The following is a 26,051-nucleotide window of genomic DNA, read 5'->3' on the forward strand; positions in this document are numbered from 1 at the left end:
AGTACTCTCAAATGTGGAAACCTCAGTAAATGCCCAGGAGGCTAAAGGGGCATGAAGGTGAACCAGTTAACTGCAGAGCAGAGGACCATCTACTCCCGCTCTGGTCACATTTCTGTTAGCTTTTCATAGATGGTGAATCTCTCCATCATTTAACTTCCTCCACCGAAACAATGAAAGCACTGTAAGAAATAGCAATGATGATCATTACTATTAGAAACACTCTCCTGAAGGAACCCAGGAGGAATTTTAAAAGCTGATTTTTAAAAACTGACCCTCAAAACAAGAATTAAGAATGCCCATAAGGAAATTATATTTATTTGAAAAGGTAAGTGTCCATTGAAGAACCTGTGGTGCTGAGAATTAAGGATGGGGCAGGGGAAGACAAAGATGATCAGGCAACTAGGATGATCTTCATAGAGGGGAAGCTGGCACATATGAACAACTCCATCAAAACCCATATACGAACATGACTGATGCACTCATTCCGCAAATACATAATAAGGGCCCCCGTGTGCCTGACTGCGTCAGGTGCTTGGGATACCATACAGACTTGCCATCTTGGAGTCATTTTCTAAGGAAAGAGAATTTTCAAGCTTGTAATCAAAGGAACTTCCTTAAGCTTCCTTCCTAAAGCTTTTCATTAATCGTGTCAACACTCTAACATAAATATTAATTTTTTTAATTAAGAAAAAGGCAGGATTTCTTCAAGCTTGGGAAAAATCATTCTGGGAAATATTTCCAACATGAAATAACAACTGGGTGCAAAATACAGAAACTGGTGCTACGAAAAACATAGAGTAATAACAGTACAGTGTTTAAAGTTAGGTCAAAGAACGACTAACATGAGTAAGCCCAGTAAACTTTTCAATAGCCCTACCTAGTATCAAAATCCAACTTTGGTAACATAACATCAAGTTAAACGTCTATTCCTGGTAAAATGCTACTCATTATTCTGGCAATATATACCGTTCAACCATAATAAACTACCTCAACAAAACAAATAAACAAATAAAACACATAAAAATGATTAGAAAGGAAAATAATATCAAGTTTCCTCCAGATCTGGTACTGATTCTCTTAGACCTACTCTGATATTTATTGGAGCTGAACATATCAACCCTTGCTCATAAAAATAAAACAATAACTTTTTTTTGAAACTTCTATTCAGGTCTGGTCACATATCGAATAAGAGATACACAATCTGTAGTAAGCACTCAAGGAAAGGTCATTGAGATGAATACATATAAAGTCCTGATATCTCAATTCATTGGTGCAATACTGAATGTCACTATGAACTCAAGATTAGAGGGTCTTAACTATTAATAAAAATACTGCTGCTTCGCCTACATTTCCCAATGTACCAACATCTTCCCACGATAACAGTGAAGATATTTGACCCTTTCCCTGGGCCAAAAAAAAAAAAAAAAAAGGAATCCGGTGGTCAAATAAGTTTCAGAACTATTTAATTATTTGCATTAATCAAAAATAGGCAAAACTAGTTTCCTTTTCTTCAAAACTACTCAGAGCCTTTAGGGTACATCCTGAATCTCCAAGAAGGAACACACATTTCCCAAATGTATTTAATGAGGAAACTTTTTCTCACTGAACAGCTCTTGGGACTACTGTTTTGTGGAACACAGAATGAAAACTACCCGAACTCAATGGAAAAATGAAAACAGCACATAATGTTCCTGCAAACCGTTTTGCCTAGAACAATATCTGGCACATCAAAGTTTCTTTTTTTTTTTTTGAGACGAGTCTTGCTCTGTCGCCCAGGCTGCAGTGCAGTGGCGCGATCTCGGCTGACTGCAAGCTCCGCCTCTTGGGTTCACTCCATTCTCCTACCTCAGCCTGTAGCTAGGACTACAGGCGCCCGCCACCAGGCCTGGCTAATTTTTTTGGTATTTTTAGTAGAGACGGGTTTTCACCGTGTTAGCCAGGATGGTCTCGATCAGATTCCTGACCTCGTGATCCGCCCACCTTGGCCTCCCAAAGTGCTAGGATTACAGGCGTGAGCCACCGCGCCTGGCCACATCAAAGGTTCTTAACAAGTTTCTGTTGTACCAATGTAAAGGGATCAATATTTTGTCACGATTACCAAACATATTTGATTGTGTATTTTTTAAAGCAGTATCTTTGAGATTACTATGCCAAAAAACACACTTGGGGGACGGGCGTGGTGGCTCACGCCTGTAATCCCAACCCTTTGGGAGGCCGAGGCGGACGGATCACGAGGTCAGGAGTTCGAGACCACCCTGGCTAACACGGTGAAACCCCATCTCTACTAAAAATACAAAAAATTAGCCGGAAGTGGTGGCACGCACCTGTAGTCCCAGCTACTTGGGAGTCTGAGGCAGGAGAATCGCTTGAACCCAGGAGGCGGAGGTTACAGAGATCCGAGATCACGCGGCTGCACTCCAGCCTGGGTGACAGAGCGAGACTCCATCTCAGAAAGAAAAAAAAAAAAAAAAACTTGGAAAAATGCTTGTCTACAGAAACATAGTCCTATTAACTGATGCGAACTAACAACAGAACCTAGCTTTGCATTACCACTAACGTAGGCTGTTCTAAGAGAGATGTACTATCTGAAGGACAAAATATTCATCTCAGCAGGTTATCATCCATCATCCATTTGCTGGGAGCTAAGGCAGAGCCTAGTAACAGCATTCACACTCAGGCCTCCGCTTTTGTAACTCCCTTCAATTTTCCATTTTTTTCTAACATCTCCAAGGCAACACCACTAGAGGAAAAGCTAGGGAACTAGAACTATGTAGGTATATTCCACATTTACTAAAAGCACTGACAAACTGCCACAGCGCTACTTCTGTTCTCCCATTTTCTCCTTTTTTGCCTATTCCAGGAGCTACCTGCCCACCAGAATTGTACCACTCACGTACATTGTATACCACCTTTTCCAGTCGCTATACACATTAGTTTATTTAAGTTCTCTTTTTATCAGTGCCATCATTCCTTCTTGTAAGGAGCCTTTCTTTCCCATTTCTTCCTCCTACAATTATAGCTTCCCTTGTCCAGGTAATTTTTTAAATAATGAACGTATCTTTCTCCCTCCTAGATTCTCATTCCTCTAACTTGCATATTTGCCTCAAGCTAAACTGATGGCCTCCTTCACTCTTGGACAACAGTCTAAAGCTGAAGTGGGAGGATCACATCCAAAAGGAAAAATGCAGCTATGTTAACAGGAGGTGGAGAGTCACAGATCTTCGTTTATGCATACTGTTTAGAAATTAATAACGCACACGCTGAGAGTTTAAAGCCCATCAATATGCAAGTATAAATGAATTATCAAAGTTCCTCGTCAAAGTAAAATTCAGGGCTCTCACTCTGGGACACGTAGGGGAGGTGAGGCTGAAGATTGTGAGGAGGGGGCGGTCATGGCACAGAACTTGCTATCCCTGTGGACGTGGTGGACAGCGGACCCGCTAGCCACAGCTCCACAAGGTCTCGCTCCGGGCGCCTCCGAGGGCCGAACGGTCAGCCCTGCCTCGGGCCTTCCTCCCCGGCCTCCCCACCCAGGGCCGGAATATGCCCCAGACCCCGCAGCCTCAGCGTCAGGATGCACAGGCTGACGGGAGCTGGCCGGTACCTGGTCATAAGGGGACTTCTCCAGCATCTGCGTGCACAGATCGGCGCAGAGCTGGAACTTCCTGCGCCTAAAATAGCTCCAGGCCAGGAGCAGCGGCTCCATCTCCGAGCCCATGACTGCCGGTGCGGCCAGCGAAGGCCCAGCGCTTTAGGAGAGCAGTGGGCGGGGAGCGAGGAGCTGGCGGCGTCAGGCTCTGCCCGGCAACCCGCGACGGCTGGGGCCTTGTCCGAGAGGTGTCTGCAGCGCGCCTGAGAACAGGAAAAAGAAAAACCACCGCAAGCAGAACTCGGCTACAGGGCTTGACTAAACTTGGTTGCAAAGAATTGTGTACTTTTAAAGGCTACAGGTTTCATTAATTTTGAGAAGAAACCACCGCGGCTAAACAAAAAGGTAGTGACTTAGACACCTGCCCCTGGGGTCCTCCGCCCTCCCAGGAGGCGCAGTTGCCTAGCAACCGAATGCTCTGCCGGCCCCGCAGGTCCAGAAAAGTCCCGAGTTGATCTCTGTCCGGTGTCTGTCCTACTTCCATTCGCTCGTTTCTGTCCCTCTCGCTTTACCTTCTGATTCTAGAAACACAAACAAGTGAACAGCTTCCACCGTACCATCCCACCCATCAAGACCTAAAGCCCTAAATCCTGAAATTCTCCACTCTATTTCTCGAGGTCCTTCCCCACCGAATCTCAACGTCTGAACTGCAAAGGGCTTGCTTTTACTCATTTTACAGATGAGAAACTGAGATAGACTCAGAGAAGAGAAATTATTAAAATTGCATTGAGTTAGGGAGCTGGAACTACAATCTGATTGACTACAAGTTGCTAATACATTTGTTAATTTGACTCACATGGTGATTCCGGATTGTAAATTGGTGACAGTTTTACCAAACTAGATAATGTGTGCAAAAGATAATAATAATTTTTAAAAAGAGCTTTGTGAAACACCGTCTCCTGGCACTTGCTGTTTGGCAAGTGTTTACTTGTGCAGAGTGATTTCTTCAAAAACAATTCTGACTTTTCTCTAGAAATTTGCACAGATGACAAATATGCTTAATGGCAACGGTTTTGAAAAGAGAGATGTGACCAGCTAAATCCAGGTAGGCTTTTCTCAAACTACTGGGGTCTGAGAAAACATTAGACATTATATTTAATCCACATATTTATATTTTTCATAGATATTAAAATGAACCTTATGCTTCTAAACTAAGAAATTTATTGTTACCTTTTCTTCTCTACTAAGCAGTCTTTCTCGAATTGTTGTATTTTGGAAGCCAGTAATTATCAGGATTGTGATTGTTATAGTTACGTGTATTGTCACTGGTCTATTTGTGTTGCCCTGGAACTGCCGGTAGAAATGTAATTTCCCTAAAAGTCCTAATGAAGCAGCCCATGGTTTCTAAGTGTCAAATTTTTAAGAACGCACATGCCAACAATTGACAATTGGGCTCAGTATTTCACAGGGTCTTTTTGTTTTCTGGTACACTGTAAGCAGATTACTATATAAGTGATTTTCAACCCTACTAGAGAAAGTGAAGCACAGAGAAACAAGCCCTTTTAAAGGGTCGGTTTCACAAAGGGTGCTAGATCTCAGTTCATAGATCCTTATCTTTTACTCTTTAGCATATAATCAGATGTTCTACATAAACTTTTTTAAAGAATAGTTTTCTATTTACAGAAAAGTCACAAAAATAGTAGACAGTTCCCATATACCCAGTTTCTCTATTGTGTGAGATATTGACATTTGTTTTTGTGTAAGATGATACATTTGTTACAACTAAGGAACAACAATCAATGTTACATTACTATTAACTAAACTCCACAGTTTATTTGGATTTCAGTACTTTTCCCCTAATATTATTTCTCTATTCCAGGATCTCACTTAGGGTACCACATTAACATTTAGTTATCATGTCTCCTTTACCTCCTCTGATCTGTGGCAGTTTTTTAGACATTCCTTGTTTATGATGACCTTGGCAGTTTTGAAGAGTGCTGGTCAAGTATTTTGTAGAATATCTGAGAAGTTCTGTAAAATAGAGATGTCCCAATTCCAGCCCTAGAAATACTGACTTAAATTGTTTGTTTGAGGTAGGCCTGGGGCATCAGTTTTGTTTTTTCACATGTCCCAGGTGATTCTGATGGGTAGCCAGGATTAATCACCCATTACGTTGAGTTCTAGTCATGTATCTATTATATAGAGATTACTGCCAACTTCCTACAGAGAAATAATATTTTCGTAAGTGGGGAAATAAACATGCCAGTAAACGTATAAAAAAATGTGGAACAGATGAGGCATTAAAATATTTTACTAGCATATAATGTATGTTAACTTCTTTCAGAAGGCTAATTGTTTTCTCTCACAAAAGTCAAATGAATGAGGAAAATTGTAGGATATTTACCAAATTACAGGATGTTCAACATGTCCAAATGTAGCATAAAATCTGTCTTTTAAAAGGATATAAAAATATGTTATTTTAATATGTAAATATGTTTATGGTTCATTGATTTTATGAATTTATAGACAGACTTACATCTTTTAATAATATCTAACTGATAAAGCAGAAGCCGTTTTTTAAAGATATGCTAGTAATAGGAAGAATGGACAATGTAACAATTGCTGGTGAAGGGAGTAGATAAGAGTTACTAGGACCATTTTCCTACTAGAGAAAGTGAAGCAGAGAAGCCCTTTAAAAGGTTCAGTTTCACAATCAATGCTAGATCTCAGTTCATAGATCCTTATCTTTTATTCTGTAGCAACTAGATATTTCTTTAGGTTAATCAGTTTTAAATCAAATACCTAAGGTAATTTAACTTTAAATGCCAAAGGTTAAATTTTCTTAAATGTTAAATTGGAATTATTCCACACATCTAACATAACCCAAAAGAAAAACAAAAGTTATAAAATGAGATATTCTCTTGGTCAACAAGTATTTGCCCGGGCTCTGTGCTTGGTGGTAAAAATGCAGAGATGAACAAGACAGATCTCCTGGCCCTAGAGTACTTATACACAAAGAGTAATTAGCATGAAGAGCACTGGACTTAAGGTCAGACTTAGCAGCTGTGTTTTCTCAGGCAAATTAGGAATCAGTTTAGGATGGTGATTAAGAAGTGGGCTCTTAGGCCAGGCATGGTGGCTCAGACCTATAATCTCAGTACTTTGGGAGGTCAAAGGCAAGAAGGATCACTGGAAACTTGAGCTCAGGAAGTCAAGGCTGCAGTGAACCATGATCGTGCCATTGCACTCCAGCCTGGCAGCAGAGCAAGACCCTGTCACTAAAAAAAAAGCGCTCTGGAGCCAGATGTTTTATATTTGAAACCTGACTTTTTTTCATGCCCTTGGAAAAGTGGTGGGGACTTTGTGGAAGGGACTTACTGGCCCTGTGCCTCAGATTTTTTATCCATAATGTAACATACATTTGCTGTATTATTTAAGAATTTTCAATTCTGCCCTAAAGAATAGGAGAAACAAATGGGATAGATGAAACTTACCTGTAAGTATATGTTACATCAACTCATATGTTAAGTACAGATAATAAGTACATCATTAATGCATGAAACATGTTAAACATAGAATAAATAGACATTTACTTCTTAAACATATGTTAAAAGGACAAAACAAATAAGAGTGTTACTTGTAGATAGAGATGGAAAGCAAAATAAACCTTAAATATTCATAAAGCATGAATCAGTCTGGTCTACCTCAAACTGACCACCCATTGGTATCATCCATTCTAACCCATTTGTTTTGTGCTTAAAATGTATAATGCTGCTCGTAAGGTCATCGCTGAGCTATAGGTATAGCCACACATACCTACCTCTGTCTTTTTATTATTTTTATTGTTTGGGGACAGGATCTTGCTCTGTCACCCAGGCTGGAGTGCAGTGGCACGATCATGGCTCATTGCCTGCTCACTGCAGCCTCAACCTCCGGGGCTCAGGTGATCCCCCCACCTCATCCTCCTGGGTAGCTGGGACTACATGCATGCACTATTATGCCCAGCTAATTTTTTTTTTAATTTTTTTGTAGAGACGTGATCTCGCCATGTTGCCCAGGCTGTTCTTGAACTCCTGGGCTCAAGCACTCTGCCTGCTTCAATTTTCCTAAGTGTTTGAATTACAGTTGTGAGCCCCAGCACCCAGCAACCTCAGTCTTTTTGATAGAGCAAGCGTAGATTGGCATCCTGAACCTTCCATCTCTGAACATTCTTACCTACACTCTGGTTCTTGTAACCATGCCATCTTTGGAGAGGGCAGATGAGGCAGAGAGAGAGGCAGAACATATGAACACTGAGTGACCCACAGTAGTGTGGTCCTTTCACCTGCCTGATCTAAATGTGTTCACCTACCCAATCTCTTTCCCCTCGCTTCCTGCTTTTTTCTACAACAATTCAGTCTCCATAGTGACTGTCAAAAATTGCCAATGCTGACTATCTAGCAAGTTGTCATGGCAGGGTATTGGAAAAAGTTTTCAATTAGCAATAATGTAGGATAAACCTCACTGGCTACCATATTTCCACTGTACAAAGCTAAGACTGTGTGTTTTAAATTGATTTAACAAACTAACTTATTTGACCATCTTAATCTGGCCTATGAGCCAGACTATAATGATAAGCCATCTTAATCTGGCCTATGAGCCAGTATTGGAAAAAGTTTTCAATTAGCAATAATGTAGGATAAACCTCATTGGCTACCATATTTCCACTATACAAAGCTAAGACTGTGTGTTTTAAATTGGTTTAACAAACTAACTTATTTGACCATCTTAATCTGGCCTATGAGCCAGATTATAATGATAGTGATAATGATAGTAAATATTTTATGGGATGATTGTGGAGAGCACATCAATGTAATTCAACTAAGTCACAATTACATTGTCTTTCAAAGAACATAGAAACACATTGGGTGGGAATCAGTACTGTGTGCAACCAGGTAGCTCCTCTATTTTCAGTCAGACTGAAACAGGAATTAAAAGAAATTAAAGAATGTGTAAGCAAAAACTCAATTGTATGTAAGAAAACCCAATTCCCCCTGAAGAAGCGAAAGAGCAGGAGTCCTTTGAAATTAACTGCCTATTTTTCTGTGGCTAGTGAACCTTGTCTCTCCCTTTCTCAGGCATTGTGAAGACTGTTTCTCTAGCTGTGCAGCTGCAAGGTCACTAGACAGATAATCTCAAGTCATAAAACATGTTGTTCCTTGAAAAGTAAGAAATAATGTAATGCATGTCTCAAGTGAATAACTGTCTTTGTTTCTCGCTTCTGTAATATGCTTTCCCCTGCACAGATCTCCTCCGTCCCACAAAATGCTTAAAAGGTAGCTTGACTCTTTGTTCGAGGCTCAGTCCTTTGGATGTTAATCTGACGGGGTTGGTGCACCTAAATAATTAACTAATTCCTCCTCAACCCCTCGGTGTCTCTGATTCCTTAATTATCCCACAGCGAGACAATGTTTATTACATGCTAGAGATAGAACAGTTTGAGGAATTACCAAAGAGATGGGAGTTGTTCTCATTTTCCAGGTTCCTTGAGGAAGTTCTTGGAGGAAGTTTCTTGAGGAATTCCTTAAGGAAGTGCTTGATATATATCTATTGATACTGATATTTATGCCAAAAATTATTTTAAATACTATGAGATGCCAGAGAAATAGGCTGAAGTGTGCATATAAACAAATAAGTTTAATAAAGGATGATGGGAGCCATGATGGAAACCTGTGAGAGAACGCAGCTATGGACGTAGGCCCAGAACTGAGTGATTCTGCTTGTGTGTGGGGTTCATAAACAGCTCTGCAGTCAGCCGCTGAGGAAAAGCTTCCCAACAGCATGCAATCCTGTGGACAGAAAAGGAGGGGTGGAAAAAAAAAACAAGACTCAAAAATTCGCTGAAGCCAGATCATCAAGAATATGGAACACCATGCAGGGAAGTTTGGGTTTTAGCACATATTCAGTGAAAAGCCACCAGAGAAGTTTTACCAGTGAAATGAAACAACTTGATCGACTAAAAGTGAAGGCAAGGAGACTGGTTAGGATACTATTGCAATAGTCCAGATGTGAGTTGCTGGGAGTAATGGGGATGGACAGAAGAGGCCAAAACATGTTCATGAAATAGAGTCAACAGGACTTGGACACTGATTGAATATGGGGAGGGCATTTGGCTAAGGAAAGAAAAGAAGCCAGGATAACTCCCAGCTCTCTGGGTTGTGCATGTATGGATAGGGGAGCCAGTCACCAAGATGAGAGTGAAGGAGACAGAACAGGTTGGAAAAAAAAAGAGATTAAATTCATTTTGGGATATAGTGATTTTAAGTGTCTCTGGGACAGCCAGATGGAGATATTCTGTTAGTAACTAGAGTTAGAAGCCAGTCAGAAACAATGGAGCGAGGTCGGGGATGGAGATTAAATTTGAGACTCATATTATTATACAACTGCTCATGGAAAGCAATAAAGAGGATGAAATCATCCCATGGAGAATTTGTAGAATGAGAAGAGAGCCAAAGACAGAAACCCTGCAGATACCCAACATTAAGGGCAGGTAATGAGAAGAGGAAAAATAAAACATACTCAGAGAGAGTGGCCAGAGATGTAAGAGGAAAACCAGGTGAGTGTGGCATCATAAAGCCAAAGTACAGACAGAATTTCAAAAAGAAGAGGCAGTTCAACCATGTCCAATTCTGAGAATTCATGGAAACCAAAAGCTTAAAAAAAAAATTCACTGATTTGGCCATTAGGTATCTATTTGCAATATTTGTCAGAGTCGTTTCAGGGAGTCAAGAGTGAAAAGGAACAGAAACCTGAGTGCAATAGGCTGAGACAGAAACAGACCTAAAGAAAGAGATATGTGAATGCAGCTTATTCTTTTGAGGGACAATTACTCATGCAAATGATTTTAAAATACTTGCAAAGCCACATGCATATGCTTGAATTCATAGAAATTTTCTACATTTTGGACATTTTACCATGTAATAGATTCTCTCTGTAAAGCTTTTAAGATTATCAAGTTCTATAACAGGCAGTTACATAAACCACTGATTCTGGGCTAGAGATTATTCCCTAAAGCAAATGTGGTCTGAAGTAACTCATTTACCATATTTTTGCTCAGGAAGAAGTGATACTTTTATACTTTTGGGCTCTGTATGAAAAAGTGAACTCATTATTACAGGAAAGTCATCAGAATCAAAATGGTGTCATTTGTGTTAAAAACGAACAAAATCTTGACAAATAGAACAGAGGAAGGCTATGAGGAGAGGGTTCTCATGCATGAGTGCTTCGTAACCAAAACTATCACAAAAGACTACAAAAAGCACAACATTGCACAAAGATCATCACAACCTTACACAAAAAATACTTCTGTGAGGACATCTGCCAGCCAACCTTGACTGATGCCACCCTTGTTACAGATCCTTGTTATGGATCCTTTGAAGGAGAATCACTTCAAAACAATTCTGTAAACCTCTTTATTTTTCCTTTAAAAACCTTTATCTTCCTTTACCTCCCTGTACATGCATATAGTTTACTATGGCACGCATATTCCCATTGCAATGTCCTATTCCTGAACAAATACCATTTTCGTTTAGAGAACATCTAAAAGAGGTTGGCAATTAACACTCACTTGTCATTTAAAAAGCCATAGAATGGCCAGGTGCATGCCTGTAGTCCCAGCTATTTGGAAGGCGGAGGTGGAAGGATTGCTGGAGCCCAGGAAACAGTCTCAGCAACACAGTAAGACTTTGTCTCCAAAAGAAAAATAAATAAATAAATAATAAATTAAATTGAAAAAAAAAATTTAAGGCCATAGAATGAAAAATTCTCAGAAATATGTAGCCAAATGTTTTTTGATATTACTTACATAAAGTAGTAATAAATAATATAAAACTATCTACCATTAATTTATTTATTTTCATTTTTATTTTTTTATTTTGAGATGGAGTCTTGCTTTGTTGCCCAGGTTGGAGTGCAATGGCATGTTCTCAGCTCACTGCAACATCTGCCTCCCAGGTTCAAGCTATTCTCCTGTCTCAGCCTCCCGGAGCTGGGATTACAGGCGCCCGCCACCACGCCTGGTTAATTTTTGTATTTTTAGTAGAGATGAGGTTTCACCATGTTGGTCAGGCTGGTTTCGAACTCCTGACCTCAGGTGATCCACCCGCCTCAGCCTCCTAAAGTGCTGGGATTACAGGAAGAAGCCACTGTGTCTGGCCCATTTGTTTAGCTCTTAGTCTGGGTAGGTTAGACACAATACGAGGTTCCACACATGCTCTTAAATCTTCCTGTTAACTCTGCAATCTAGCTATTGTTACTATCCCCATTTTACAGATGAAAGGACAGCAACTTAGGTTTAGTTACTTGCAAAAATTCCTCCAGCTAGTGAGTAGCACAACCAAAATTTGAACTCATGTTTAGTCAAAATCCTGCACCCTCAACCAACTGTACACTTCTAACTACACTTGACTTCTCCCTACTCCTTCTGAACTTCATATAGTGTCTTTCCACATGCTGTCTAATATCTGCAGTGTCCTTATCTCCTCCCCACATGCCTTTTTTTTCTTATTGGTGTAGATCGATTCAGGCCAAATTCCCACTCTACTGTGAATCTTATGGATGCTCCAAGGGCCTCTGTGCAAGATATCATTAATACTCTTATTATACAACTAGGCTGGGAGCAGTGGCTCACATCTTTGGGCGTAATCCCAGCACTTTGGGAGGCTAAGGCAGGCGGATCACTTGAGCTCAGGAGTTCAAGACCAGCCTGGCCAATATGGCAAAACTCCATCTCTACAAAAAGTATAAAAATTAGCTGGGTGTGGTGGCACACGCCTGTAGTCCTAGCTACTCAGGAGGCTGAGGTGGGAGCATCTCTTGAACCCTGCAGGCAGAGGTTGCAGTGAGCCAAGATCGCGCCGCTGCACTCCAGCCCAGGCAACAGAGCAAGACTCCATCTCAAAAAAAAATAAAATAAAAATAAAAATAAAAAAATAAAACTTATTGTGCTACATTGTAATATCTGATTCCCTTAGTAGACTTTAATGTATTCGTCCAGCACATGGCACATGACAATAATCATTTTACAGACATTTGTTGAATGAATAGTTGAATGAAGCTCAATACATACTATACTTCTATACTAAGTGCAAAATTGAGAGTTATATTTTAAATGAATAATGTAATGTTTGAATGTGTACTTTGTCATCTATATAAATGCTTAGGGAACCAATTTTAACCATTTAAAAACATGGTGCTGTATAACATTTTTTAATTAAAATGCCAAAGCCTTTGAAGATTAGTCTTTGTAAGTGTAGTTAACATAAACATTTTTGAAAATTCTTTTTTTTTTTTTTTTTTTTACACAGGGTCTCACTCTGTTGCCCAGGCTCAAGTGCAATGGCACAGTCTCTGCTCACGGCAATCTCTGCCTCCGGGGCTCAAGTGATCCCCCCACCTCACCCTCCCAAATAGCTGGGACTACAGGCACCGGGCCATCATGCCTGGCTAGTTTTTGTAGAATTGAGGTTTTGCCATGTTGCCCAAGCTGGTCTTGAACTCCTCGCTCAGGTGATCTACCCACTGTGGCCTCCTAAAGTGCTGGGATTACAAGCATGAACCACCGCACCCAGCCAGATAGTTTTCTTTCTAGAAAATTTTGTTATATAGGAAATCTCTTGTTTTTAAAAATATTTATTTTGTATTCTGTAATTTATTGGACACTTTGATTCAGTAATTTAGAATACTACCTTCATCCTCTACTAATTCTAGTATATACTGAATCCTATTTCTGCCTTGTCTCTTCAGTGCCATTGATATGAAGGTTAGTATTTATGACTGTACAACACAGTTTTAATTTCTGTAGCTTTGTTTTCAAATCTTCACATTTTTTTCAAGTCTTACGCCTATGTGAGCCTTTATTCATAGAAAAACTATTTTATGCCATAAAGTAGTCACAATCCAATATTACTGGCATTTCAAATACTTGGACAAAAATTTTTCTTTATCTGGTGAGAAATACATACTTAATAATATTCTGCTACTACTATAGTAATCTCCAAATAAAAAAAGTGCTATAAAACTAGCAACCTCCCTGAAAATAAATAAAATGCTTCTCAATTTTTGTTCATAATTTGCTTTATATTAATCTCAAATTACTGACCAATTGCCAAGATCTGTTTTCTGCTAGAGCTCTCCAGTGACGTCGTTACCTGTTATTTTGACAAAGGTCTTAAGAAAGTGAAAATGAAATTATTAAACATCTCCTTTGATTCTAATTTTCTTGTTTCACAGAAAACTTCACAGTCAGAATTTCACAGGCAATTTCACATTCACTAAGGAGATCTATCCAGGTGTTTTTAGGAATATTTATCAATTCCCTCTGATTCATATCATACAAGACAGGCTAAAGAGTTTTAAACTAAGCATATAAAGAGAGCTGATTACACTGAATTGCTTTTTCTATCAAGCTTCTTGTACTCTGAAAATCAGGTTCTGAAGTCTGAAAATAAATTAATTTTCAACAACTGAAGTAGGCTGAGAACTCTGTTGGTATAAATTCTATTTATGTGACAGCCACCTCTGGCGCCACTTTATCCTGATGTGATTGAACATGATATGAAAGAGTGCCTTATTCTTATTCAGTGGCAAAGAGCCATGGCTGATTCTTTTAAATACTTTTTAAAAAGAAAAGTAGACCTAGACTTTTTTTTTAGCTGAAACAATGACATTTTAATCAAAATAAAATCTACCTCCCCTGTAGCATTTATATGTAAAACAGTTAAAGACCTTTAACTTTTATTTTTATTTTTTAGACAGGGTCTTACTCTGTCACTTAGGCTGGAGTACAGTGGTGAGATTATGGCTCACTGTGGCCTCTACCTCCCAGGCTCAATTAATCCCCCTGTCTTGAGCAGCTGGGGATGCAGGCATGCACCACCACGCCCAGCTAATTTTTCTTTTTTTCTTTTTTTTTTTTTTTTATAGATAGGGTCTTACTCTGGTGCCCAGGCTGGTCTTGAATTCCTGGGCTCAAGCAGTTCTCCCACCTCGGCCTCCTAACGTGCTGGGATTATAGGTGTGAGCCACCACGCCCAGCCAATCTTTAACTTTTATTGGGAATCCTGATATAAGTATTTTAAAATATAAAACTTCTTATGAAAAGATGCAATATAGAGGCCGGGTGCGGTGGCTCACATCTGTAATCCTAGCACTTTGGGAGGCCGAGTCAGGTGGATCACTTGAGGTCGGAGTCTGAAACCAGCCTGGCCAATATGGTGAAACCCTGTATCTACTAAAAATACAAAAATTAGCCAGGTTTGGTGGTGCATGCCTGTAATCCGAGCTATTTGGGAGGCTGAGGCAGGAGAATCGCTTGAACCCGGGAGGCAGAGTTTGCAATGAGCCAAGATTGCACCACTGCACTCCAGCCTAGGCAACAGAGTGAGACACTGTCTCAAAAAAAGAAAAGAAAAGATAAGAAAAAAAAATGCAATATACATTATATTCTTACCTCCCTGCCTTCTACTCTGATCTGCCACAAAGACACTTATATACATATGTAAGAGGAGGACAATGAGTCAGAAAATTTCTTTGATTTGGCTACAGTACTGCTCTTTTTTTTTTTTTAGAAAAATTAAGTTCCAAAATGCTTTACCACCACCATCCAAACTCCCTACCAAGCTATCTAAAGGGCCTACATTTGTAGCTACTGGCTATTTCACCAACCATATCTTACCTCCTCAGCCTTGCTCATTCCACTTAAGTGACACTGGCCTTCTTGCTGGTCCTTGACTGCGATTAGCAGGTATTCACATTTGCTATTCGCTGACAGCTACACTCTTCCCCCAGGTATGCACCTGCCTCACTCTGCCACCTCACAAAGGTCCCCACTGAAGTGTGTCACTTCATTAAAGAGGTCCTCCCTTCAAACCATCTCCATCTCATTTTCCTTCCACATTTTTTCATCAAAGCACCTACTACCCCAGACAAAGATTGTCTCCTTGACCAAACTGTAATCAGGCTCCTTTGAGTCCTTTTCTAGATTTGGCCTCAAACTTGGGCTTCTGTGTACAATTCTTGCAGAGCCTGGTTTTACTGAGAATTATGCTATGTCAGTCAAGAGGAATCCTTCACCCTTAATAGCTGATCACGCTTGATATCTCATCAAATTCCTCATCTCCCACTGTCCCCCAGGGGATGGCTGATCACCCTAGCCTGTTAAGTCAGTTCAGCAAGAATTCCTCCTCCCTTGATGTCTCCTCTTAGTGATTCCTGTCCATCGACCACTCACCTCCCAACCCCCTGCAACCTGTTTCCTTGGCTATATATCTCCACTTGCTCTTGCTGTATTTGGAGTTGAGCCCAGTTCTATACTGTCTCTTTTGCCCGATTGTAATAGCTCCTGAATGAAAATCAGTTTTGCTCCTTTAACTACTGTCAGGCTGTGGTTCTCTTTAATATCACCAGACATATTTTAGAAGTATGATTTTATAGTTGGCCCTCCATAACTGTGAATTCCACATCTGTGGCTTCAAGCAACCATGGATTGAAAATATTTAAGGGCATTCACAGTGGCTCATACCTGTAATCCTAGCACTTTGGGAGGCTGAGGCAGGTGAATTGCTTGAGCCCAGGAGTTTGAGACCAACCTAGACAACATAGAGAAACCCCATCTTCTACAAAAAATAGAAAAATTAGCTAGGCATGGTGGTGTGCACCTGTAGTCCCAAGCTAGGAGAGATACAGAGCAAGATGTTGTCCAGAAAGAGAGAAAGAGGGAAAGAGAGAGGGAAGGAGGGAGGGAGGGAGGAAGGAAGGAAGGAAGGAGAAAAAGAAAGAAAAAGAAAAAGAGAAGAGAAAAGAAAGAAAAAGAAGAGAAAAGAAAAGAAAAGAAAGATGCAGTGACTCACGCGTGTAATCCCAGCACTTTGGGAGGCCAAGGCGGGAGGATCACAAGGTCAGGAGATCGAGACCATCCTGGCCAATACGGTGAAACCCCGTCTCTACTAAAAATACAAAAAATTAGTCAGGTGCAATGTCAGGCGCCTGTAATCCCAGCTGTGCCTCAGGAGGCTGAGGCAAGAGAATCACTTGAATCCGGGTGGCAGAGGTTGCAGTGAGGCCGAGATCCCACCATTGCTTTCCAGCCTGGGTGACAGAGTGAGACTCCATCTCAAAAAAAAAAAGAAAAGAAAAAAGAAAGAGAAGAAAAGAGAAAGGAAGGAAGAGAGAGGGAGGGAGGAAGAAAGGAAGGAAGGAAGGAAGGAAGGAAGGAAGGAAATAAATATTGGGGGAAAAATGATAGTTACATCTGTACTGAACATGTACAGACTTTTTCCTCATCATTATTCTTTAAATAACAGAGTATAAAAACTATTTACCTAACATTTACATTGTATTTGTTATAAGTAATCTAGAGGTGATTTAAATTATAAGGGAGGATGTGTGTAGGTTATGTGCAAATAGTATGCCATTTTATATAAGGAGCTTGAGCATCCATGGATTTGGGTATCTTTGGGGGTCCTGGAACCAATTATCCATGGAAATCAAGGGACAATTGTATATATTACTGTCGATTTCTGCCCTCAACTTCCTTTTCCCCACAACATAAGCATCAAGAGTAGGGTCTTTGCTGTATCTTTAGTGCCTACAATAGTACTTGGCACATAATGTGTGCACAAAAGACATTTGTTGAATAAATGGCTTTCTTTCCAATAATATTATAGTCAATACAAGTTACTAATCACTTTCAGTTTAAAGATCCAAATAATATTAGCATTTTGATAAATGTTAACACTTGATAGTAATAGATTATTTAATTGAACACAATATCTATACTTTCTCATAAAACCCTAGAAAAAACTTTCATCTCAAGAACACACACTATATACATATACATATACACAATATACACACATATACAAATATTTACCAATACAAATATAGAAACAAGGAGCATATGTCTACAACTTATAAATGAATTTGTGTGTGTGTGTGTGTGTGCATATGGAAGGGGTGGGAAGGAGAGGGAGAGGAAGAATGGTAAAGGAAATGCAATAAATGTTAATTTCAAGGAATCAAGAAATATGGATTAAAATTAAAGTATACAGGGATTCTCTTTAAGCATTTATTTCAGCCTGAAATTGTTTCTAAGTTAAAAAGTTAGAAGAGAACAAAAAACTTTTTGCACAATAAACTAACCACTGTGTCTATAGTACAATCCAGCCCAAAACCATCTTTTAGCTTGTGCTGAAGAGCATACAGTTGTCTTTTTACATTTGAAAAATTATTTCACAGGCTTCTCATAATCTAGAGGACAGATCGAGAAACACTGCCCTAACTCACTTGTTATTATCAGCCAAATTAGAGTGACCAAAACTTTTACAGAACCTTCAGAGGAATGATGCCTCTGTGGAGTTGACTATTTGCTTGCATATTGCTCTTGATGCTGTTGCTAATCAAAGATGTTTAACCAACTGTTTTTGAATTACAACACCATTAATACATTTCATTTGCTTTTTATATATTGACTGTGGATAGGTGACCTTTCTGAAATTACTCTTTAAGGATCTTTCAGATCTTGGTTCCTCTGAATGTAATCTTTTTCTTCAAAATTTTAATCTTTGGTTTTCAGTTGTTTGACCATGATATGTCCAGGATTGCTTGCGTGTATGTTTTATATATATCCTTCTTGAGATTTTCTAACCTTCTTGGATCTGTGGTTGTTACCTTTAATTAATTTTAGAAAATTATCAGCTATTATATCCTCAAATAAGTTTCTATGCCTGTTCACTCTCTTTTTCCCTTGTAGGACTCCAATTACATGTGTGTTAGATTATTTGATGTCGCAGCTCTTGAGTGCTGTTTTCTTTTTTCCACTTTATCTCTTGATTTGGACAATTTCCAATGCTCTAATTTAAAAATCACTAATTCTTTCCACAGCAGTGTCAGTCAGTAGATTGATGAATCTGTTGAAGGAATTATTTATCTCTGATATTATATCTTATATTTTTAGAGTTCCCATTTGATTCTTTTTTATAGTTTCTATCTCTGCTGAAACTTCCCATTGCTCATGCATATTGTCCACCTTTTCCCCAAGATTCTTTAACATACTAGTCATAGTAATTTTAAAGTCTCTGTAATAGTCAGGACTCTTCAGAGACTCCGAACCAATAGCATGTATGTAGGTGTATATTAAGAGATTTATTATGAGGGATTGACCCATGTGATTGTGGAGGCCAAGAAGTCCCACGATCTGCCATCTGCAAGCTGGAGGCCCAGGAAAGCAGTGCAGCTCCAGCCCAGACCTAAAGGCCTGAGATCCAGGGGAACTGATGATATAAGTCCCTGTCTGAGTCCAAAGGCCCCAAACCAGTAGCATCCATGTCCAAGTGCAGAAGAAAATAGGTGTTTCAAGCAGAAAGCAAATTTTCCCTTCCTTTGCCTTTTTGTTCTATTCAGTTCCTTAACAGATTGGATGCTGCCCTTCTTTATTGGTGAAAGTGATAGAGACAGGAGACAGCCAAGTGTCCCTGGTGAAATCCCGACTTCAAGCCTAAAGCAGCCTGAAGGCTGAAAAACCCGGACTGCTGGTCCCAGATGAAGCCCGTCCTTTCCTGACTGATTCTCTCTGAATAATGCCCATCTGCACAATGGGAGGGCAGGGTGGAGCCTCAGGAATTTTGTGCCATTTGCAGAGGGGAGGAGCCTGGTCTCTTCAGTTCCTGGGTAATGACCTGGGATTCAATCTGTGAGGCAGGAGATCTGCTAGCAGGACTTTCTCTTGCTTTGCTGAGGGTTCCTCTTTCCTTTTTTCTTTTCACCCAATAAACCCTGCCCTACTCAACCTACAGTGTGTCTGTGGGCCTAAATTTTCCTGTTGTGTGACAAGAATCTGGTTGTTTTCTACAACAAAAGCAATATTCTTTATTTAGTGTACCAATTCAAATGCTTATCTCTTCTGGAAACACCCTTACAGACAGAAGTTGTTGGAATAATCAAATAGGGACTGTGATGATTAATTTCATATGTCAACTTGACTGGACTATGGGATGCACAGATAACTGTAGAGTAAAAATAGTGTTTTACACTAGTGTTTTACAAAATAATGTTTTACACTAGTGTTTACCAAAACAAAAAATAGTGTTTAACAGTTATCTGGGCATCCCTTAGCCCAGCCAAGTTGACATATAAAATTAACCATCACAGTCCCTATTTGATTATTCCAACGACTAGTCATCTCTGAACCTGGTTCTATTGATTGCTTTATCTCTTCACAATATCCCCCCCACCCCTGCCTTGCTCTCTGTGTGTCTTATAATTTTTTAGCATATACCAGAACACTGTAGGTAGAAGAATAGCAGAGGATGAGGAGCATAGCGCTGTTTATACCTGGAAATGGGTATGCCTCTTCCCTTTCAAGCAGTTAATCTGGTCAGGAGTTGAACTAGCTTTGGGCTTTATCGTTGCTATTGTTACCTTCAGTGCACCACAAGCTTCATATTCCTCCAAAAGTGAGCTGTTGTTACTTTGCGCATGTATCATGTCTGGGGTGCTGCAGGATTATTCCCAGTGCTTCTGCTCTACCCTCCACTTTCATTAGTCTGTGCAGGGGCTGTGCCACAGTAGGGAGGGAGAGGTTTTCTCTATGTTCCCCCTTCCCCAAGAGCAGACTCTTGATTCTTGTTACTCAAGCTAAGATTGTGGTGGGGGCAGGAGGGTGTTCTTGGTTCTTTTGGTCCAGCCTCTCAGGCTTAGGCAGAACTGGGAACCTGGGCCTGGGGATAGGCCTTTCTTGGTGTTCCTGCCATCTCCTCATGATAGTCAAATGCTACCTTGTAACTCTGTTTGATCTTGTTTGGGAGAGTTTTTCTGCTTCCATCCTAGCAATAAACAGACCTCTGCTTTGTATTGGTGTAGATTCCTGAGTCCCAGAGGATATTTTCCCCTCTCTAGGCACCAACTGGTTTTGATTCTACCCCTTACCTACAAGCAGGGGATATTTGCCTGGGGCAGGCTTTATGAGAAGAGTCCAGGAAAGTAGGTGGAGATTAGCGTCTGTCCCCCAGTGACAGCTGATTGCCAATCAGGCATGTATGCTTGTTCCACTAAGCGGGGCTCTCTCCATTTTCCTGCTCTGACCCCAATCTTTCTGATGAAAGCCCTCGAGGAGCTTACAGCTGGTGGGCAACACTGACATTAAAGAATTATACAAGCAAATATAAAGCTACAACTTTGATCAATATTCAGCAAGAGGAACCCGTTGTAATGAGATTGTGAGAGGGGAATGTGACCTCTTCAGGAAGGTCAGGGAAGACTTTGCTGTCCAGTGATAATTGACTCAGGTATGTAGGCTGGTACAAGTCAACTAGTTGAAGTGTCCTGAATGAGGGGAGCATTTCCAGCAGCTGAGGATCAGCATGTAAAAAGTCCCGGTCGGGCTGGGCACTGTGGCTCATGCCTGTAATCGCAACACTTTGTGAAGCCAAGGCAGGAGGATCGCTTGAGCCCAGGAGTTTCAGGCTGCAGTAAGTTACTATAGTGCCACTGTCTGGGTGACAGAGCAAGACCCTGTCGGGAAAAAAAAAAGTCTCTATGGCAGGGTAATATGGCAAGTACTAGGAACTGAAAGAAAGTAAGAAGTTCTAGGATAAGAAGGCCCAGTGAGTACAAGGAGGGTATAAAATGAGGGTAAAGAGACAGGAGCAAGACCATCATGGACATTTTTGTCTTGTTAAGAATTTTTGTCTTTATCTTAAATAGTGGGAAGGCATTGGAGAATTTCAAATTGAGGTTGATGGGGAAAGGGATGTAATTGCAATTAGATTTGAAAAAAATAATATTTAAGCAACATATAATTCAGATCTCCCACTTTTGTATTTTATATATGAATGCCTTTGAATGATATAAGTTTTGTCATATTTTTAAAGAAAAAATTTTTGAAGATAAACTAGGGTATACGAGAATGGATTACAAATAAGGGAGTCACATTTGAACTGCTCGGTGACATTCCAATATTTTATATTGGCAAGTGACCGCCCCATACTTGTAATACTGTAAGTTATAATTTAGAAGAAATTTTAAATGAATTTATCTGGTCCCATCGTATTGCACTGTATTATATTGCAGATTAAGTTATGAGCAAGCCTATATTCAGAAACATTTATTACAAGTATATTTACTTTTAAATGGTGGCAAAATATGTAAATCAAGTATTATTAAATGCTTATAGGGGTACACAGAATAAAATAAAAACAAATATTGCAAAATGTAAAGATACGTTTAGAAATAATGTTTCAATTGTTGACTAATAAAACAACAGTTTTATTTCCCAGTAGAGTCCGTGATTTTAAAATATATGTGACATTTCACTACTATCATTGTCTTTTTTTTTTTTTTTTTTTTTTTTTTTTGAGACAGAGTCTCACTCTGTCACCAGGCTGGAGTTACAGTGGTACAATAGTGGCTCACTGCAACCTCTGCTCCTGGGTTCAAGCAATTCTCCTGTCTCAGCCTCCTCAGTATCTGGGACTACAGGCATGCGCCACCATGCCCAGCTAATTTTTGTATTTTTGGTAGAGATGGGGTTTCACCATGTTGGCCAGGATGGTCTAGATCTCTTGACTGCGTGACCTGCCTGCCTCAGCCTCCCAAAGTGCTGAGATTACAAGTGTGTGTGCCACCACCCCCAGCCTACTATCCTTGTCTTTTATGCATCCTGACTTTATCTTCTTTTATCACCAATTATCACATCTCCTCTTTCTAGGAAGGTACTATCTAGAATTAAATTGTATTTGCCTCTCCAGGAAATATCCTCCTACATCAAAATTAGCTTTTTATCTCTCCATACATATTTTGCAATTAAGTTTCTTTCTTTTTTCACAACCTATGCTAAATCTACTTTTATTTGCTATCTTTCCTACATCCATTTTTTTAAAAAGTAGTAAGTTTTAATGATGAGTAGAATTCAGAACTGTATCTTTTAATAAGAGCATGTTTACTCTATAATTCTTTTGTAATTTAAAAAATATGGTGTTTACTTGAATTAAAATATGTATATGTAGTTATATATATTTCATTTGTTTATATATTTTTTCACTTGTTTTTAAAGATACTTATGTCTTTATTTCATTTTCATCTTTGGAACATAAATTTCTCAAAACACAGACTATGCATTCATTTTTTTTATTACTCCCCCATAATGCCAAGCCTAATGATTCACATGTGGGCACTCAATTTATGTTTTAAAATGACTATGGTGGTGATTCTTTACCTTTTACTTTCTGTGACATGCTTTCAAGTAGTAGAATTGTTGGCAATGTCCTTGAAGGAATTAGAAACATGAAGGAACTTGAAACAAGTCAGCAGTAATTACAGAATAATCACCATTATAATACATAATAATGTCTTTTAGTATCTTTGCAAGCATCTACAGTTACTACATTCTCAAATATTGCATAACTGTTTGAATGGAATCTTTTATGTCCCTGAAGGTGTTAATTTATTGAGCAAAGATTTCTCATGTTTTCCTTTATTAGACTGATGTCAAGATAGATTTCTTACTAGTAGTTTAGCTTTACTATGGCTATCTACTATGTTGCATTACCTGCCTAAGTCAATATTCTCAGTTGCTGCAAAAATAAATTTTACATATTCATCATAACTTAGTAGGATTTCCAGTCAGGAAATAAACACGTGGTTGCAGTGTGTTGGATCTGTGTTAGGATAGTGTTCTGTAGGTCTCTCACCTTTCTCATATCTTGCAAGCACAGGTACTTGCTGCCTTGGTTCCAGACTGTCTTTCAAGGATATTTGTGTAGTGAACAGTGATGGAAGATAAAGATAGTGTGATCCTCCTCTCAAACAGGGACAGATTTGTTTATTGTCCCTATAATAATGATGACATCTCCTTCAGGGCAAAGGTCAGACAGGTTTACTGCCCATTATAAAACACTTAGGTTCCCTAAGCTTGGTTGGAATTCCTGTCCTGTAATGCAACTCACTGTGTGTGTAGGTATCACCTGGCCCTCTGCATGTTGCCCTGTAAGAATTGGGGTTCAGGGATCCAGTGGTCAAGAAACCACAGAAGAAGCTGAACAATGAAACTTGGAAGTGTGGGTATTAATTCCAACTCCTAGAGAGATGAACTTTAACCAATGGGAAAGAGGGAACAAGAGGAAGCTGGATGAATAAATTCTCATCCTCCTTCCCATGGATTACTCCATGGCATGATTTGTCCTTGCAGCACATTGAGGGACATCCTGTGTGCCAAGTGGATGTGCCTGCCTGGTGACCTGCTCTGTCTCTTCTGGCTTCGGAGAAGATGGTAGCCAGGGAGTAACGTCACTTTATGTCACTTCGCATCGCTTCACAGTTTTCCTCCCCTCACTTCCTTTTCCTTAACCTAACTGCCCTGGGCTTGCCCTACCCAATTAAAACATCAGTGCCTTAATCATTGCCTCAGGCTCTGTTTTCTTGAGACTCCAGACTAAGGTAGTGGCTAAGTAAAGAAGGAGAACTATAGATTCTGAAAGAGTAAGTGGCAAACACATGCTCTTGAGAACACACATCCTGGAAGCAGAAACAATTTCCTAAAATCCTGTAAGTGCTGCTATAAAGGTATGTATGATTGTATAAAATATATTAGGGACTGGCTGGGTGCAGTGGCTCATGCCTGTAATCCCAGCACTTTGGGAGGCCGAGGTGGGTGGATCACCTGAGTTCAGGGGTTCAAGATCAGCCTGGCCAACATGGTGAAACCCCTTCTCTACTAAAAAATACAAAAAATTAGCTGGCCCTGGTGGTAGATGCCTGTAATCCCAGCTATTCGGGAGACTGAGAGAGGAGAATCACTTGAATCCAGTAGGTGAAGGTTGCAGTGAGCCGAGATAGCCCTACTGCACTCCAGCCTGGGTAACAGACCGAGACACCATCTCAAGAAAATAAAATGTACTAGCGACTTAAATGAACACTGATTAATTCTGGAGGTTGTGTATGGGGATGTCACAGCGAACTATAGAATAGAGGTGTGTATTTGATTTCTAGGGCTACTGTAATTAAGTACCATAAACTGAGTGGCTTCAACAGTAGCAATTTCAACAATAGAAAGTGTTGGCAGTGTTAGTTCCTTCCGAGGGCTGTGGGGCAGAATCAATTTTATTTTCTTCTCCTAGTGTCTGGTGGTTGTGCCAGTTCTTGACAGTCCTTGACTTGCAAATCTCTGCCTTCATCTTTACACAGTTTGCCTTGTGTGGGTGTCTGTATCCCAATTACCCCTTTGTCACATTGAATTGGGGCCCACCTTACTCCAGTATGAATTTCATCTTAATTTAAGGAATTGTAATCTGCCATGAAATATTTTCCAAATCAAGTCACATTCTAAGGCAGCAATCCCCAACCTTTTTGGCAACAGGGACTGGTTTTGTGGAAGACAATTTTTTCATGGACGGGGTGGGTCAGGATAATTCAAGTGCATTACATTTGTTGTGTACTTTCTTTTATTATTACACTGTAATATTTAATGAAATAATTATACAACTCACCATAATGTAGAATCAGTGGGAGCCCTGATCTTGTTTTCCTGCAACTAGACAGTCCCATCTGGGGTTGATGGGAGACAGTGATAGGTCATCAGGCTATAGATTCTCTTAAGGACCGTGCAACCTAGATCCCTCTTACGTGTGCAATCTATTCACAATAGGGGTTGTGCTCCTATGAGAATCTAATGCCCCTGCTGATCTGAGAGGAGACAGAGCTCAGGTGGTAATGAAAGCAATGGGGAGTGGCTATAAATACAGATGATGCTTCGCTCACTTGCCTGCTGCTCACCTCCTACCATGCAGCCTAGTTCCTAACAGACCACAGATGGGTACCAGTCCGTGGCCTGGGGATTGAGGACCCCTGTTCTAAGGTATTGGGTGTTAGGATTTCAACCTATGAATTTGGGAGGAACACAATCCAACTCATAATAAGGCGGTCCATTTGGGCTGGACCTCAAAGATTCTGTAGGAGTTTAACAGGCTGACAGTGGATGGTTGAGGGTATGGCACAACATGGAGGCTGCAAATGTATACACAGTTCTTGAAAGGCCTGGTTAATTTTAGGAATTACCAGCAATCTAGGATGTCTAGACAGCAGGGCTAGTTCAGAGCAGGGAGGAACTGGCTGGAGGTGAGTCTGTTAAAAGAGATGGGAGGCATTGTGTGTCACATGAGGAGTTGGTACTTTATATAGCAATTAGATGCTACCCAATGTTTGTTTAAAATTACTTTCTTTTTTTTTTTTTTTTTTTTTTTGAGACGGAGTCTCGCTCTGTCGCCCAGGCTGGAGTGCAGTGGCCGGATCTCAGCTCACTGCAAGCTCTGCCTCCCGGGTCACGCCATTCTCCGGCCTCAGCCTCCCGAGTAGCTGGGACTACAGGTGCCCGCCACGTCGCCCGGCTAGTTTTTTGTATTTCTTAATAGAGACAGGGTTTCACCGTGTTAGC

At 40.1% G+C, this 26,051-nt stretch overlaps 2 protein-coding genes and 1 non-coding gene across 8 annotated transcripts in view; 1 reads left to right on the plus strand and 2 right to left on the minus strand.

Annotated features, from left to right (window-relative positions):
* TTC8 (tetratricopeptide repeat domain 8) overlaps positions 1-15,380 on the minus strand; it is a 65,954-nt gene extending 50,574 nt beyond the window's left edge. For 4 of the 6 annotated variants that reach the window (XM_009212107.2, XM_003902147.4, XM_003902146.4 and 1 more), the window contains exon 1: positions 3,605-3,956. In XM_009212107.2, the coding sequence (XP_009210371.1) occupies positions 3,605-3,718 (114 nt within the window). In that variant the 5' untranslated portion in view covers positions 3,719-3,956. Of the gene's footprint in view, positions 1-3,604; positions 3,957-15,302 lie in introns of those variants that run through there. The other 2 variants (XM_009212108.4, XM_009212109.4) reach the window with 2 other exon arrangements.
* Positions 4,188-26,051, plus strand: part of EML5 (EMAP like 5) — a 221,287-nt gene continuing 199,423 nt past the window's right edge. Inside the window, exon 1 of the mRNA XM_031667922.1 lies at positions 4,188-4,694. The gene's annotated coding sequence lies outside the window, so the exon portion shown is untranslated. The remainder of the gene's footprint in view (positions 4,695-26,051) is intronic.
* On the minus strand, positions 7,987-8,122 carry LOC116276300. The gene has a single exon (XR_004185712.1). It is a non-coding gene; the product is annotated as a U4 spliceosomal RNA (small nuclear RNA).

The sequence above is a fragment of the Papio anubis genome, chromosome 7 (assembly GCF_008728515.1).
Source record: "Papio anubis isolate 15944 chromosome 7, Panubis1.0, whole genome shotgun sequence".
NCBI classification, from domain to species: domain Eukaryota; kingdom Metazoa; phylum Chordata; class Mammalia; order Primates; family Cercopithecidae; genus Papio; species Papio anubis.